The sequence below is a fragment of the Mobula hypostoma genome, chromosome 10 (assembly GCF_963921235.1).
Source record: "Mobula hypostoma chromosome 10, sMobHyp1.1, whole genome shotgun sequence".
Lineage (NCBI taxonomy): Eukaryota > Metazoa > Chordata > Chondrichthyes > Myliobatiformes > Myliobatidae > Mobula > Mobula hypostoma.
This window is the reverse complement of record NC_086106.1, coordinates 119,332,920-119,350,194: the sequence shown is the minus strand read 5'-3', so window position 1 is coordinate 119,350,194 and position 17,275 is coordinate 119,332,920. Positions and strand designations below refer to the sequence as shown.

The window sequence follows — 17,275 nt, the reverse complement described above, 5'->3', positions numbered from 1 at the left end:
GGAGAAAGTGAGCAGCTTCAAGTTCCTGGGTGTCAAGATCTCTGATAATCTAACCTGGTCCCAACATATCGATACAGTTATAAAGAAGGCAAGACAGCGACTATACTTTATTAGGAGTTTGAAGAGATTTGGTATGTCAACAAATACACTCAAGAACTTCTATAGTTGTACCATGGAGAGCATTCTGACAGGCTGCATCACTGTCTGGTATGGAGGGGCTACGGCACAGAACCAAAAGAAGCTGCAGAAGGCTGTAAATCTAGTCAGCTCCATCTTGGGTATTAGCCTACAAAGTACCCAGGACATCTTCAGGGAGCGGTGTCTCAGAAAGGCAGCATCCATTATTAAGGAACTCCAGCACCCAGGGCACGCCCTTTTCTCACTGTTACCATCAGGCAGGAGGTACAGAAGCCTGAAGGCACACACTCAGTGATTCAGGAACAGCTTCTTCCCCTCTGCCATCCGATTCCTAAATGGATATTGAAGCTTTAGACACAACCTCATTTTTTTTAAATATACAGTATTTCTGTTTTTGCATGTTTTTTAATCTATTCAATATACATATTCAGTAATTGATTTACTGGTTTATTCATTAATTTTTTTTTTCTCGCTGCTAGATTATGTATTGCATTGAACTGCTGCTGCTAAGTTAACAAATTTCACATCACATGCCGGTGATAATAAACCTGATTCTGATTCTGATTCAGTCTCAATTTTTGTTTCATAAATACCTCTTGTTAGATATGTTCAGCAGGATTAAAGGGATATTTATTCTTGATAGTCCAGATTTGTATTTTAACTCTATGACATCATGTCACCTTAAAAAGAAATCTGCTTCGCCTTCCCAACAATATTTTAAGAAGTACTAATTTGGAAAAGAAAATGCAAGCTGATAAATTGCACACTTCAGACAATAATTAATGGGCCTTAGCCTCTTTGATACTTATTGATTTTTCAATAAATCCTACATGCTCTTGTGATTATAATTATTCATTATGGTATTAATGCAGTTCCTGCTTCAAAACAAAATCATTTCTGTAAATGCAACTTTAATGAGGCAATAAGTGCTGTAATTACAAAAAATTTTGGTACTTTGCAATCCTAGCGTCGAAGCCAATGTGAGTACTCATATGAGATTTAACGAATACTCTCTGTTGAAGCCATAAATAGACTTAGCCATGAAGGAAAACTATTTATACTGTATGTCTAAATAGAGTCTTCACTGAAACTGGTTGTTACTCCAGTTTCTGGATATGTTGATGCTGAAGCTCAACACTTGCTTGCAGTCAGAAGGGAAGGATTTGTGTGGCCTGTTTGAAGTTGCAGCCAAGGAGACTGAATCTAAAACAAATCTGGAAACCCCTTCTGACAAAACACCTGGAAGGATATTGATTCTCAAATGCAGACCAAGAGGTGGGAAGTGCAACTGGTCTCAATAGTTCTTTTCTCACCAACAAAGAAACAATGGGCAAAGCTTACTGGAAGAGGTACAGTCGATGTTTCAGGCCGAGACCCTTCGTCAGGACCTGACGAAGGGTCTCGGCCTGAAACATCGACTGTACCTCTTCCTAGAGATGCTGCCTGGCCTGCTGCGTTCACCAGCAACTTTGATGTGTGTTGCTTGAATTTCCAGCATCTGCAGAATTCCTGTTGTTTGGGCAAAGCTTACTGATAGGTTAAATGTGCCAACCAAGGTCAGTCTTTCAACAACAGCCAATCTTCTGTCTCCGAACTCAAGTGCACAACCTTGAGGTTTGCATCCTGGTCTGTCCTCCCTGCACATCCTGATGTCGCAATCGAAACATACCACCTGCCACTTCAGGGGACCTTTCAGTCCCAAACACCACTCAAGCAATGACGGACTTACTTTCCAGTAGATATCGCTTACACCAGGTGACCCTCCAAAACTGGTTGGGGATGGGGATTAGGGAACTGTTCATATATTGATTCTGTCTTGCTTGATTTGAATTTTATAAATAGATAGCTATCTATTTAGATAGATAGCTTCCATCTATTCCAGCTGGACGCTTTCCATTGACTTCTAATCCAACCTAGAGAAAGAACACACACTCAAAATGCAGGAGAAACCTAACAGATCAGGCAACATCTATGGTGGGAAATAAACAGTCAACATTTCAGGCCAAGGCAAGTCATCAGGGAAAAAACATCTAAGGCAAATGGGATAGGTTATTGAAATATCTAGTAACCTGGAGCTTTACCTTTGCTAACAGTATCAATACCCAAAAACTGTTGAACACAGGGCATTGTGGCTGATGAAGTTGGCCTCTCTTTAATAAAGAACAGACATAGTTGCAGGGGAAATCACTCCAGCCAACATTACCTTTCATTATAGTCATGCAATTTTTTTGATTTCGTAAGTATTTGTTAACTTCAAAGTTCAAAATAAATTGTCATGGTTTGGAGGCTTGCATACTCAATGACTCAGAGAACTATGTTGGCTGGAGTTAGGGCTTTAAGCTTTGGCTCTTGGTAGGGTCATGGACGCCAAAAAGGCCAAAGGGTAGAGGCCAGTCAAAGAGTGGCCTACTGGTCCTCCAGGTTCAGGAGTTCTATTTTTCTCACAGGTGTTTATAGGAAAGTAAAGAAATACAATAGAATTTACCAAAAAAAACTATACATAAACAATACTGACAAATAATCAATGTGAAAAAGACAAACTGCGCAAATAAAAGAATATAACACTGTCAACATGAGTTATCAACAACCCTGACAGGTAAAACAAAACAGTTACAGAAACAACAATGAAGAGTACTACTATATCTGAGTGTGACGGTATTCCTGAGTCTCCACCTGGGATTGCATGACTGACAGTAGTGAAAAACAAGAGGAAGCTACGGATATGATGAAAGAAGCCCAGAACATCACCAGAGATAAAGAGCCTTTACTGTTTCCCTGAACGCCAGCAACATAACAGGCAGTAAGTAAGTCATAACTCAAAACTGACATCTATTTTGAAGTGGGAAATAGTTCCCCTACATTAAAGCAAAACAAGTAAAAACGCCATTAGTTTTTATTTATTTCAGCCACAGTGAGAAAAAATGCCAAAAGTGACACTGATTTTAATTATTCGGTTTAAAATTAGCAATGGTGTTTATGACAGATGGCAAATCTTTCTTGTGTTACTCAGTATTTATGTGCATTTCTGTGGTTACAACATTTCAACATTTCTCATACATGAATACATATATATAGAAATGAACCTTATCGGTGGGCAGAATTTAATGAACATCCAAAAAGAAGGAAAACAATGCAAGCAACAGGAATTCTGCAGATGCTGGAAATTCAAGCAGCACACATCAAAGTTGCTGGTGAACGCAGCAGGCCAAGCAGCATCTGTAGGAAGAGGTGCAGTCGACGTTTCAGGCCGAGACCCTTCGTCAGGACTAACTGAAGGAAGAGTGAGTAAGGGATTTGAAAGCTGGAGGGGGAGGGGGAGATACAAAATGATAGGAGAAGACAGGAGGGGGAGGGATGGAGCCAAGAGCTGGACAGGTGATAGGCAAAAGGGGATACGAGAGGATCATGGGACAGGAGGTCCGGGAAGAAAGACAAGGGGGGGGTGACCCAGAGGATGGGCAAGAGGTATATTCAGAGGGACAGAGGGAGAAAAAGGAGAGTGAGAGAAAGAATGTGTGCATAAAAATAAGTAACAGATGGGGTACGAGGGGGAGGTGGGGCCTTAGCGGAAGTTAGAGAAGTCGATGTTCATGCCATCAGGTTGGAGGCTACCCAGATGGAATATAAGGTGTTGTTTCTCTGGACTATTCCTCTTCTCACCCTGTCTCTTGCAAAAACGCCATCCCCTTCTCGCAATTCCTCCGTCTCCGCCGCATCTGCTCTCAGGATGAGGCTTTTCATTCTAGGACGAGGGAGATGTCTTCCTTTTTTAAAGTAAGGGGCTTCCCTTCCTCCACTATCAACTCTGCTCTTAAACACATCTCCCCCATTTCACGTACATCTGCTCTCACTCCATCCTCCCGCCACCCCACTAGGAATAGGGTTCCCCTGGTCCTCACCTACCACCCCACCAGCCTTTTGGTCCAACGTATTATTCTCCGTAACTTCCGCCACCTCCAACGGGAACCAACCACTAAGCACATCTTTCCCTCCCCCCCCTCTGCATTCCACAGGGATCGCTCCCTACACAACTCCCTTGTCCATTCTTCCCCCCCCATCCCTCCCCACTGATCTCCCTCCTGGCACTTATCCGTGTAAGCGGAACAAGTGCTACACATGCCCTTACACTTCCTCCCTTACCACCATTCAGGGCCCCAAACAGTCCTTCCAGGTGAGGCAAAACTTCACCTGTGAGTCGACTGGGGTGATATACTGTGTCCGGAGCTCCCAATGTGGCCTTTTATATATTGGCGAGACCAGACGCAGACCGGGAGACCGCTTTGCTGAACATCTACGCTCTGTCCGCCAGAGAAAGCAGGATCTCCCAGTGGCCACACATTTTAATTCCACATCCCATTCCCATTCTGACATGTCTATCCACGGCCTCCTCTACTGTAAAGATGAAGCCACACTCAGGTTGGAGGAACAACACCTTATATTCCGTCTGGGTAGCCTCCAACCTGATGGCATGAACATCGACTTCTCTAACTTCCGCTAAGGCCCCACCTCCCCCTCGTACCCCATCTATTACTTATTTTTATGCACACATTCTTTCTCTCACTCTCCTTTTTCTCCCTCTGTCCCTCTGAATATACCTCTTGCCCATCCTCTGGGTCCCCCCCCCTTGTCTTTCTTCCCGGACCTCCTGTCCCATGATCCTCTCGTATCCCTTTTGCCAATCACCTGTCCAGCTCTTGGCTCCATCCCTCCCCCTCCTGTCTTCTCCTATCATTTTGGATCTCCCCCTCCCCCTCCAACTTTCAAATCCCTTACTCACTCTTCCTTCAGTTAGTCCTGACGAAGGGTCTTGGCCTGAAACGTCGACTGTACCTCTTCCTACAGAAAACAATGCAAGATCAAGTTAGACAATGAGTTCCCAGCAGACGTGAACAGCCAAGTGAAAAACATGTAAATGCCGGTTCTATTATTCAGTGAGATTTTAGCTGAAAGTCAAAGTAAAATTTATTACTTAACTATGTATATATTACTATATGTCTACTACCTTGCGATTCATTTTCTCGCAGGTGCTTACAGGCAAATAAAGAAATACAATAGAATTTACAAAAAACTATACATAAACAAATACAGACAAATAATCAATGTGCAAAAGACAAACTGCAAAGAAAAGAATATAATACGGAGAACTAGAGTTGTAAACAGTCCTTGAAAGTGCGTCTGTAGACTGTAGAATTAGTTCAGAATTCTGGAGAGTGATGTTATCCATGCTGGTTCAGGGGGCTGATGGCTGTAGGGAAATAACTGTTCCTGAACCTGGTGGTGTGGGATCTAAGGCTTCCTGTACCTCCTGCCTGAAGGTAGTGGTGAGAAGAGAGCATGGCCTAGATGGTGGGGGTCTTGATGATGAATGTTGTTTTCTTGTGGCAGCTCTCTCAATGGTGGGGAGAGCTTTACCTGTGATGGACTGTATTGTATCCATTGTTTTCATGGGCATTGGTGTTCCATATCAGACCATGATGCAACCAATTAGGATACTCTCCACTGTGCTAGAAGTTTGTCAAAGTTTTTGATGAACGTCAAATCTACCCAAAAAGAGAATATTTTCAACGGTTCTTGTTTCAGTCGAAGCAAGCAGCTGAGAAGGGAGTGAAGAAATCGGGTAGAAAAAGTCATTTTTTTTTTAAACACTGCTCGGGGAGAAGGGTCTGCAATGTGCAGGCGTGTGACCTAGCACGCCAAGGTTTAAAAACAGACCGCCATATACAGCGGCCATCGTCGGAGTTGTCTGAGTCAGAGTGGGACGGCTTTGGCTCAACAGGACTTCGGCGAGAACAGGCAGAGGCCAGGGTAGGTTCCGGTAAGTTTTTTGTTCAGATTGTTTAGAGTAGAGAGAATGCCAGGCAGGATGTTGGAATGCTCCTCTTGCAGGATGTGGGAAGTCAGGGAGCCCTCCAGTGTCCCTGACAACGACACCTGCAAGAAGTGCATCCAGCTGCAGCTCCTAACAAACCGCGTTAGGGAACTGGAGCAGGAGCTGGATGACCGGCAGATCATTCAGGAGAATGAGGAGATTATAGATAGTAGCTACAGGGAGGTAGTTACACCAAAGGAGCAGAGAACAGGAAATTGGGTCACTGTCAGGCGAGGGAAGAGGAAAGGGCAGGCAGAGCAGGGTTCCCCTGTGGCCATTCCCCTCAGCAACAAGTATACCGCATTGGATACTGTTGAGGGGGATGACTTACCTGGGACAAGCTGCAGTAGCTGGATCTCTGGCACTGAGTCTGGCTCTGCAGTGCAGAAGGGAGGGTGAAAAAAGAGGAGAGCGGTAGTGATAGGGGACTCGATAGTTAGAGGTGCAGATAGGAGGTTCTGTGGTTGTGACAGAGAATCCAGGATGGTTTGTTGCCTCCCGGGTGCCAGGGTCAAGGATGTCTCTGATCACTTGCATGACATTCTGTAGTGGGGGGGTGATCAGCCAGATGTCGTGGTGCACATCGGTACCAATGACATAGCAAGGAAGAGTGAGGAGATCCTGGAGAGTGAGTATAGAGAGCTTGGTAGGAAGTTGAAAAGCAGGACCTCGAGGGTGGTAATCTCAGGATTGCTACTGCTACGTGCCAGTGAGGGTAGGAATAGGATGCTCTGGCAGATGAACATGAGGCTGAGGAACTGGTGTAGGGGGCAGGGTTTCAGAGTTCAGGATCATTGGGACCTCTTCTGGGGCAGGTGGGACCTGTACAAGAGAGGCGGGTTACACTTGAACTACAGGGGGACCAATATCCTTTCAGGGAGGTTTGTTAGTGCTATTGGGGAGGTTTTAAACTAGATTTGCAGGGGGATGGAAACCAGAGTGCCAGAGCTGACAGTGTGGCTGGGGTGAAAATAAATGATGTTAAAAGTTCAAGCAAATCCGCTAATAGAAAGGTTGTGAGTGGTGGTAAAAATCTTCTGAGGTGTATATATTTCAATGCTAGGAGTATTGCGGGGAAGGTGGATGAGTTGAGGGCATGGATTAACACGTGGAATTATGACGTTATAGCAATTAGTGAAACTTGGCTACAGTAAGGGCAGGACTGGCAGCTTAATATTCCAGGGTTCCGATGTTTCAGATGTGATCGAGGCAGAGGAATGAAAGGTGGGGGAGTAGCATTGCTTGTTAGGGAAAATATTACCGCAGTGCTCAGGCAGGACAGATTAGAGGGCTTGTCTACTGAGTCCTTATGGGTGGAGCTGAGAAACAGGAAAGGTATGGCCACATTAGTGAGATTGTATTACAGACCACCCAATAGTCAAAGAGAATTGGAAGAGCAAATCTGCAGAGAGATAGCAGGCAACTGCAGGAAACATGAAGTTGTGGTGGTAGGGGATTTTAATTTTCCATATATTGATTGGGACTCCCATACTATTAGGGGTCTAGATGGTTTAGAGTTTGTAAAATGTGTTCAGGAAAGTTTTCTAAATCAATATATAGAGGGACCAACTAGAGGGGATGCAATATTGGATCTCCTGTTAGGAAACGAGTTAGGACAAGTGACGGAAGTCTGTGTAGGGGAGCACTTTGGTTCCAGTGATCATAACACCATTAGTTTCAACTTGATCATGGACAAGGATAGATCTAGTCCTAGGGTTGAGGTTCTGAACTGGAAGAAGGCCAAATTTGAAGAAATGAGAAAGGATCTAAAAAGCGTGGATTGGGACAGGTTGTTCTCTGGCAAAGGTGTGATCAGTAGGTGGGAAAGCTTCAAAGGAAAAATTTTGAGAGTGCAGAGTTTGTATGTTCCTGTCAGGGTTAAAGTCAAAGTGAATAGGAATAAGGAACCTTGGTTCTCAAGGGATATTGCAACTCTGATAAAGAAGAAGAGGGAGTTGTATGACATGTATAGGAAAAAGGGAGTAAATAAGGTGCTTGAGGAGTATAAGAAGTGCAAGAAAATACTTAAGAAAGAAATCAGGAGGGCTAAAAGAAGACATGAGGTTGCCTTGGCAGTCAAAGTAAAGGATAATCCAAAGAGCTTTTACAAGTATATTAAGAGCAAAAGGATTGTAAGAAATAAAATTGGTCCTCTTGAAGATCAGAGTGGTCGGCTTTGTGTGGAACCAAAGGAAGTGGGGGAGATCTTAAATAGGTTTTTTGCATCTGTATTTACTAAGGAAACTGGCATGAAGTCTATGGAGTTAAGGGAAACAAGTAGTGAGATCATGGAAACTGTACAGATTGAAAAGGAGGAGGTGCTTGCTATCTTGAGGAAAATTAAAGTGGATTAATCTCCGGGACCTGACAGGGTGTTCCCTCGGACCTTGAAGGAGACTAGTGTGGAAATTGCAGGGGCCCTGGCAGAAATATTTAAAATGTTGCTGTCTACAGGTGAGGTGCCAGAGGATTGGAGAGTGGCTCATGTTGTTCCGTTGTTTAAAAAAGGATCAAAAAGTAACCCGGGAAATTATAGGCCGGTAAGTTTAACGTCAGTAGTAGGTAAGTTATTGGAGGGAGTACTAAGAGACAGAATCTACAAGCATTTGGATAGACAGGGACTTATTAGGGAGAGTCAACATGGCTTTGTGCGTGGTAGGTCATGTTTGACCAATCTATTGGAGTTTTTTGACGAGATTACCAGGAAAGTGGATGAAGGGAAGGCAGTGGATATTGTCTACATGGACTTCAGTAAGGCCTTTAACAAGGTCCCGCATGGGAGGTTAGTTAGGAAAATTCAGTCGCTAGGTATACATGGAGAGGTGGTAAATTGGATTAGACATTGACTCAATGGTAGAAGCCAAAGAGTGGTAGTAGAGAATTGCTTCTCTGAGTGGAGGCCTGTGACTAGTGGTGTGCCACAGGGATCAGTGCTGGGTCCATTGTTATTTGTCATCTATATCAATGATCTGGATGATAATGTGGTAAATTGGATCAGCAAATTTGCTGATGATACAAAGATTGGAGGTGTAGTAGACAGTGAGGAAGGTTTTCAGAGCCTGCAGAGGGAGTTGGACCAGCCGGAAAAATGGGCTGAAAAATGGCAGATGGAGTTTAATACTGACAAGTGTGAGGTATTGCACGTTGGAAGGACAAACCAAGGTAGAACATATAGGGTTAATGGTAAGGCACTGAGGAGTGCAGTAGAACAGAGGGATCTGGGAATACAGATACAAAATTCCCTAAAAGTGGCATCACAGGTAGATAGGGTCGTAAAGAGAGCTTTTGGTACATTGGCCTTTATTAATCGAAGTATTGAGTATAAGAGCTGGAATGTTATGATGAGGTTGTATAAGGCATTGGTGAGGCCGAATCTGGAGTATTGTGTTCAGTTTTGGTCACCAAATTACAGGAAGGATATAAATAAGGTTGAAAGAGTGCAGAGAAGGTTTACAAGGATGTTGCTGGGACTTGAGAAACTCAGTTACAGAGGAAATTTGAATAGGTTAGGACTTCATTCCCTGGAGCATAGAAGAATGAGGGGAGATTTGATAGAGGTATATAAAATTATGACGGGTATAGATAGAGTGAATGCAAACAGGCTTTTTCCACTGAGGCAAGGGGAGAAAAAAACCAGAGGACATGGGTTAAGAGTGAGGGGGGAAAAGTTTAAAGGGAACATTAGCAGGGGCTTCTTCACACAGAGAGTGGTGGGAGTATGGAATGAGCTGCCAGACGAGGTGGTGAATGCAGGTTCTTTTTTAACATTTAAGAATAAATTGGACAGATACATGGATGGGAGGTGTATGGAAGGATATGGTCCGTGTGCAGGTCAGTGGGACTAGGCAGAAAATGGTTCGGCACAGCCAAGAAGGGCCAAAAGGCCTGTTTCTGTGCTGTAGTTTTTCTATGGTTTCTATGGTTTCTAACAATGTAGAGGTATTGTCATGCCTTCTTTGTTATGGCACTTGCATGCTAATCTCAAGACAGGTCTTCTAACACAATGTTCCCAACCTGGGGTCCACAGACTCCTTGCTTAACCGTATGTAAAAGTTTGGGAACCCTTGCTCTAATATGATAACACCGAGTGATTTAAAGCTACAGATCCTTTTTACCACAGAAATCCTAATAAGGACTGTCTCACGCACTTGTGGCTTCTTCCTCTTGTAGTCAATGATCTGTGAGCAAGTGAACGGGATGGAAACCACATACTCTAAAAGATGAGCTGGAGGAACTCAGCAAGCCAGGCAGCCTCTATGGAGGGAAATGTACAATGATGATATGGATCCCTTTCAGCAGTCCAAATCATTGTCTGCTTGCCTGACCTGACAATGTTCATCCAGCTTTTTGTATGCTGCTTCATATTCCATCATTTGCAGTCTCTTGTGTCTCCATCATCTATTGGTCTGCCAGGGAAAGGGAAAACAGAAGGGAATATGAAAACAGAAGCAAGGGGAGACTACTTGACCGATCTGTCATCCAAGAAAATCATAGCTCATGCTTTTTTTTCATTACTTTATTCTGGCACCAACTGTGCATCCCTTGATTTCTTAAATATCTAAAAATTTTCCACTTTCTGTGTTTAACAGACTAAGGAGCAGGCCATTTGGCCCATTGACTACCTGCTAGCCCTCTTTAAACCAATCAGTCCTTTCCCTCGTGCACCCCCCCCCATATTTTCCCCATGGTCCTGTGAAGTAGGTCCATATCCAATTCCTTTTTTAAACTGACTTTTCCACCTCTCTAGCAGACAGTGAGGGTCAGATCAGAGTCACTTTCTGCCTAAAATGATTTTCCCTCATAAATTCACTTCCAGTATTTCTCCCCCTTTTCTCTTTTTCCATTTCCCATTTTGACTCTCCCTCTCATCCCTTCTCTTCTCTTTACTTGCTTATCATCTCCCTCTAGTGCCCTTCACCTCTTCATCTGTCACCTCCCGGCTTCTCACTTTATCACCTCTCCGCCACCCAACCTCCCTTCCCCCTCACCTGGCCTTCTAGTTTGTACTCCTTCTCCTCCCCCACCTACTAAATTTTGGCTTCTTCCCTCTTCCTTTCCAGTCCTGATGAAGGGTCTCATCCCAAAATGTCAACTGTTTATTCCTCTCCAGATATGCTACCTGACTAGCTGAGTTCCTCCAGCATTCTGTGTGAGTCATGCTGGATTTCCTGCAAGCGCAGAATCGCTTGCATTTTCCTCATAAATCTTATCTATCTTAAGTAATGAACTTTATGAGCTCAGATATAGGTCTTTCAGTTTGGATGGTGGACATAATTACCACCAACATAAAAGGAAATTCAGAGACACAGGAGACCGCAGATGTGGGCTCTGGAGCAACAACGCAATCTGCTGGAAGAACTCTGGCTCAACCAATGCTTCAGGTTGAGATACTTCATCTAGACTGTAAAATAGTTAGGAGACAGCCGGTCTAAAAAGGGGAACTAGAGCTTGGTAAGTGATGGGCAAGGAAATTCCCACAGGTCACTTTAGTACAGTTACCTGAAATCCTCAGATACAGTCCTTACACTAGTTCCTAAAATATACACTCAGTGGCCACTTTATTAGCTACACCTGTACACCTGTACACCTGCTCGTAACTCCCCTGGGACTGTCGTGCACAATAGTCTCGAGAGTTTACAGAGAATAGTGTGAAAAACAAAAGAAAACAACCAGTGAGCGAAAATGCTTTGTTAATGAGCGAAGTCAGAGGAGAATGGCCAGACTGTTCAAACTGACAGGAAGGTTAGATTAGATTAGATTATGAGGACACTCAGTCCTCGTTTATTGTCATTTAGAAATGCATGCATTAAGAAATGATACGATGTTCCTCCAGAGTGATATCACCAAAAAAACAGGACAAACCAAAGACTAACACTAACAAAACCTCATAAATTATAACATATAGTTACAGCAGTGCAAAGCAATACCATAATTTGATAAAGAGTAGACCATGGGCACGGTAAAAAAAAGTCTCAAAGTTCCGATCGACTCCCGATAGTCCTGATAGCAGGTGGCAAAAGGGAGAAACTCTCCCTGCCATAAACCTCCAGGCGCCGACAACTGCCAATGCATTGGAAGCACCCGACCACAGCCGACTTTGAGTCCGTCCAAAAACTTCGAGCCTCCGACCAGCCCCTCTGATACAGCCTCCCGAGCACCATTCTCTGCCGAGCGCTTCGACCTCACCCCGGCCGCCGAGCAACAAGCAAAGCCGAGGACTTGGGGCTTCTCCTCTGGATCACACAGTAGCAGCAGCAGCGAAACAGGCATTTCAGAAGTTTCTCCTGATGTTCCTCCATGCTGTCACGTCTGTCTCCATCAAATCAGGATTGTGCATGGCACCCTACTTGACAGATAACAGATATCATTCATCGGAGTGGCTGCTGTGCGCTGCGTCGTGCCACCATCTCCTCTTCCTCAGTAATTCAAATAATCATGTGTTGCAATGGTGCGCAGAAGAGCATCTCTGAACACACAACACATTGAATCTTGAAGTGGATGGGTACAGCAGCAGAAGACCATGACAGGTTCCACTCCTATACCTCATAAAGTGGCTATTGAGTATATATCTCATATATCCAGTTTATTTTAGAGCAACCTTTAACGTGACATTTAAGAAATGCATGTAGTATAGCTGATATCTTTGACCAGTTTTGGAGAAGCAATCGTAGGATTTAGGCTCACATATGCAGAATCAGGATCCTGAAGAAACAATGTGCCAGGGTTTGCCATCTTTGTGGATTTAAGGTAAAATAAAACAAGACAGAATTGTGATAAAGTTATTCTTCTTCCATAAAAGTGCAATTGAGAATTAAAGGATCTAAGCTGTCAATCTGGAAGAGTATCATGCCGGTATGTTTAGAATATCATCTATCAAGCCAAACTCCTCACAGAAATATTTTCAATTACTTCTTATATGCAATTAAAATTTGGAACATTTGAGATTATAGGCTTATAGTAATTAAAATAAATTCTATTGCATTAATAAATCAAGCAAAAGTGCATGGCACATTAATGATACAGATCAAAATGAGCAATCAGTTCATTCAAACATTTTCTTACACATTTTCTTCTGCTACATTGTTATTGGTTGGTGCTGGAGAAGGCTTGCTCCTCACTGCATCTGTCCCTATTTTTGACAGGTCACTAAAGAACAATCTGGGAGACCATAGTGACAGAAGTATTCTCTTGTACTCTTTTCGGAAGTTCTGATTGAGAAGTCCATAGATGACTGCATTAAGGCAGCTGTTGAAGTACGCCATGAAGTAGCTCGTGATGAACAGCCACTCTGGGATTTTGTGTGCGACCGCTGGAGGGTTAATGGCCACAGCTAAGCCGATGAAGTTCAGAGGGCCCCAACAAACAGCGAACAACACGAAGACCACAAACATGGTGAGGAAATTTCTGAAGTCACTGGACTTCAACTTTGGTTCTTCGGGTCTGACTCGTCGTTTGACCTGGATGACCAGGATCCAGATTCGCAGATAGCAGTAGGTCACCACGCCGATGGGGACTAGGAAGTGTACCACGACCACAGCAATTGTGTAGTAAGAGCTTACGGTTTGTGTAAATGTACAGGAGAACACACGAGGATCGTACTTCAAAGAGTTCACAAAGAAGTTTGGTATGATCGCGATAACTGTTAAGATCCAGGTCAGACACAGGTAGCAGATTGTGTGCTTGTAGCTGAATAGCTTCTCGTACCTGAAGCTATGGCAGATGTAACAGTACCTGTTGATTGCGATCGCAGTGATGTTGAAAACGGATCCGATCACACTTAAACCCATCAGGAATCCACTAACCTGGCAGTGAATATCACCCAACGTCCATCCATTTTGGAAGATGGCAAATAAAATCAGAGGGTAGGGGTAAACTGCCACAACCAAATCGGCGACTGAAAGGCTGACGACAAAGATATTACCTGCAAAGAAAATTGGAAAATTTATGGATACAGTTTTAAATCATCATCTCTATTCATGACTTTGAAAATATATCATTTTCCATCTAGGGATAATTAAAGATAATAATTCTCGCCAAGATATCAGGGATTGGGTTCCCTTGTCCTCACCTATCACCCCACGAGACTCCATATCCAGTGCTTCATTCCGCATAATTTCTGCCATTTCCAACGGGATCCTACCACTAAGCACACTTTTCCCTCCCTACCTCCCACATATCCACTTCCCAGAGATTGCTTTCTATGTGACTCCCTTGTCCACTAGTCCCTTCCCACTGATCTCCCTCCTGACACTTGCCCCTACAAGCAGGCCATGCACTACACATGCCCCTGCACCTTCCCTTCTCCCTCACCACCATTCATTGCCCCAGACTGCCCTTCCAGGTGAGGCGACACTTCGCATGCGAGTCTGTCGGCCTGCTTTGGTACTGTATGACTCTATGACTTAAACACTTTATCACATTTAATTTAATGTCTTCCAAGAGGACCACAACCTTGTCACTGGGTTTGGAAGCATCCATGCCTCAGTGACCAGGAGAGCTATGTTAGTTGGAGTCAGGGCTTTATGCTCTGGCTCTTGGTAGGGTCACCCATGCTAAAAGGGTAGAGGCCAGGCTAAGGGTGGTCCACAAAATGCTGGAGGAACTCAACAGGCCAGGTAACATCTATGGAAAACAGAAAACGGTTGATGTTTCAGGCTGAGGCCTTTCATCAGGACTTCATGAGACGACTGTGTACTCTTGCCCATAGATGCTGCCTAGCCTGCATTTTGTATGTATTGCTTTGGATTTCCAGCATCTGCAGACTTACTCATGTTTAGGCATGGTCCACCAGTCCTCCAGGTTCAGGGGTTTATCTCAGGGACAACAACACCGACTGGTCAAACAGAATTGTTATTCAAACAGCAAAGAAGAACCCTTCAACATCTGACATTCCTGAGTCTCTACCTGGGACTTGCATGACTGACAGCAGTGAAAACCAAGGGGAAGCTATTGGCATGATGAAGAAAACCCGGAACACCACCAGAGATGGAGGACCTTCATTACTGCTCTAAATGCAAGTGGAATATTGAGCAGCAAGTAAGTAATTTCACCTCAAACCCTCATTTGCCTTTTATTTCTCCATTCTATATTTAAGTGATCAGGTTCTTACAGACTGTGGCAGGAAATCAACACTGATCAATGATCACCGGTACTGTAAAGCTATTGTGCTAACCGCATGCAATCATGCTGCCCTAATCCAATTCAATTCCATTCACAGTTCCTCCATGTCTGTATACAGCAAGACCCAAACAATATTTGGGCTTGGGCTCTTAAATGATGAGCTACACTTACACCGTAAGTAGTAGTGTCCTGCAATGTGCATCTCCAACAACGTAGAGTTATAGTGAAGTACAGCACAGGAACAGGCTCTTCAGCCCATCTAGTCCATGCCAAAACCATTGAAACTACCTACTTCTATCGACCTGCACCGTGACCATAGCCCTCCATACCACTATTATCCATGTACCTATCCAAACTCTCAAACTTTGACATCGAACTCACATGCACCACTTGTGCTAGCATCTAATTCCACAATCTGTCGACCCTCTGAGTGAAAAGTTTCCTCTTCCCCTCATGATCACCTTAAACTTATCACCTTCCACCCTTCACCCATGACCTCTGGTTGTAGTCCTACCTAGCTTCAGCGGAAAAAGCCTGCTTGCATAAACCCTACCTATACCCCTCATAATTTTGTATACCCCTATCAAATCTCCTCTCAAACTTCTGTGTTCTAAAGAATGCAGTCCTAACCTATTCTATCACTCCTTATAACTCAGATTCTCCAGACCCAGCAACACCCTTGTAAATTTTCTCTGCACTCTTTCAATCTTTTCTGTAGGTAGGTGATCAAAACTGCACATAATACTCCAAATTAGGCCTACCAATGTTTATACAACTTCAACATAACGCCCCATTTTCTGTACTCAATACATTGAATTATGAAGGCCTATGTTCCAAAAGCTTTCTTTATGGCCCTATCTACCTGTGATGCCACTTTCAATTAATTACATAACTGTATTTCCCCTTTACTCTAAAGCACTCCTCAGTAAATACCATTCACTGTGTAAAACAAAACCTCACAAATGCCTACTTTAAATTCCCTCTGTTATTTTTCAGCCCATTTTTCCAGTTGATGCAGAACCCTTCTGCAAGCCATGATAGTCTTCATCACTGTCTACTGCACCCTCAGTCTTAGTGTCATCCACAAATTTTCTGATCCAGTTGACCACATTATCATCCAGATCATTGATATAGATGTTAAACAACAAAGGACCCAGTACCATTCCCTGTGGCCTAGCACTACTCACAGTCCTCCAGTCAGAGAGGCGACTTTCTACTACCACTCTCTAGCTTCTTCCACAAACCCAATGTCTAATCCAATTTACTACCTCATCCTGAATGCAAAGTGACTGAACCTTCCTGACCAGCCTCCCATGCAGGACCTTGTCAAATGCCTTATTAATGTCCATGTAGACAACATCCACTGCCTTGGCTTCACCTACTTCCCTGGTAACTTTCTTGAAAATAAGATTGGTTAGACATGTACAAAGCCATGCTGACAATAGACAATAGGTGCAGGAGTAGGCTATTCAGCCCTTCGGGCCAGCACTGTCATTCACTGTGATCATGGCTGATCATCCACAATCAGTATCCAGTTCCTGCCTTATCCCCATAACCTTTGATTCTGCTATCTTTAAGAGCTCTATCCATCTCTTTCTTGAAAACATCCAGAGACTTGGCCTCCACTGCCTTCTGGGGCAGAGCATTCCACATATCCAAAACTCTCTGGGTGAAAAAGTCTTTCCTCAACTCCATTCTAAATGGCCTACCCTTTATTCTTAAACTGTGGCCTCCGGTTCTGGACTCACCCATCAGTGGGAACATGCTTCCTGCCTCCAGCGTGTCCAATTCCTTAATAATCTTATATGTTTCAATCAGCTCCCCTCTCATCCTTCTAAATTCCAGTGTATACAAGCCCAGTCGCTCCAATCCTTCAACATATGACAGTCCCGCCATGCCAGGAATTAACCTTGTGAACTTACGCTGCACTCCCTCAATAGCAAGAATGTCCTTCCTCAAATTCGGAGACGAAAACTGCACACAGTACTCCAGATGTGGTCTCACCAGGGCCCTGCACAGCTGCAGAAGGACCTCTTTGCTCCTATACTCAACTCCCCTTGTTATAAAGGCCAGCATGCCATTAGCTTTCTTCAATGCCTGCTGTACCTGCATGCTTGCTTTCAGTGACTGATGTACAAGAACACCTAC

The 17,275-nt window shown here is 43.9% G+C and overlaps 1 protein-coding gene across 1 annotated transcript in view; it reads right to left on the bottom strand.

Moving 5' to 3' along the window:
• Positions 1-405: 405 nt before the first annotated feature.
• The window catches only part of LOC134353154 (melatonin receptor type 1B-like), a 178,990-nt gene continuing 162,120 nt past the window's right edge, over positions 406-17,275 (bottom strand). Inside the window, exons 2-3 of the mRNA XM_063061122.1 lie at positions 13,070-13,928; positions 406-469 (exon numbers count right to left, since the gene is read on the bottom strand). Coding sequence (XP_062917192.1) covers positions 427-469; positions 13,070-13,928 — 902 coding nt within the window. The 3' untranslated portion in view covers positions 406-426. The remainder of the gene's footprint in view (positions 470-13,069; positions 13,929-17,275) is intronic.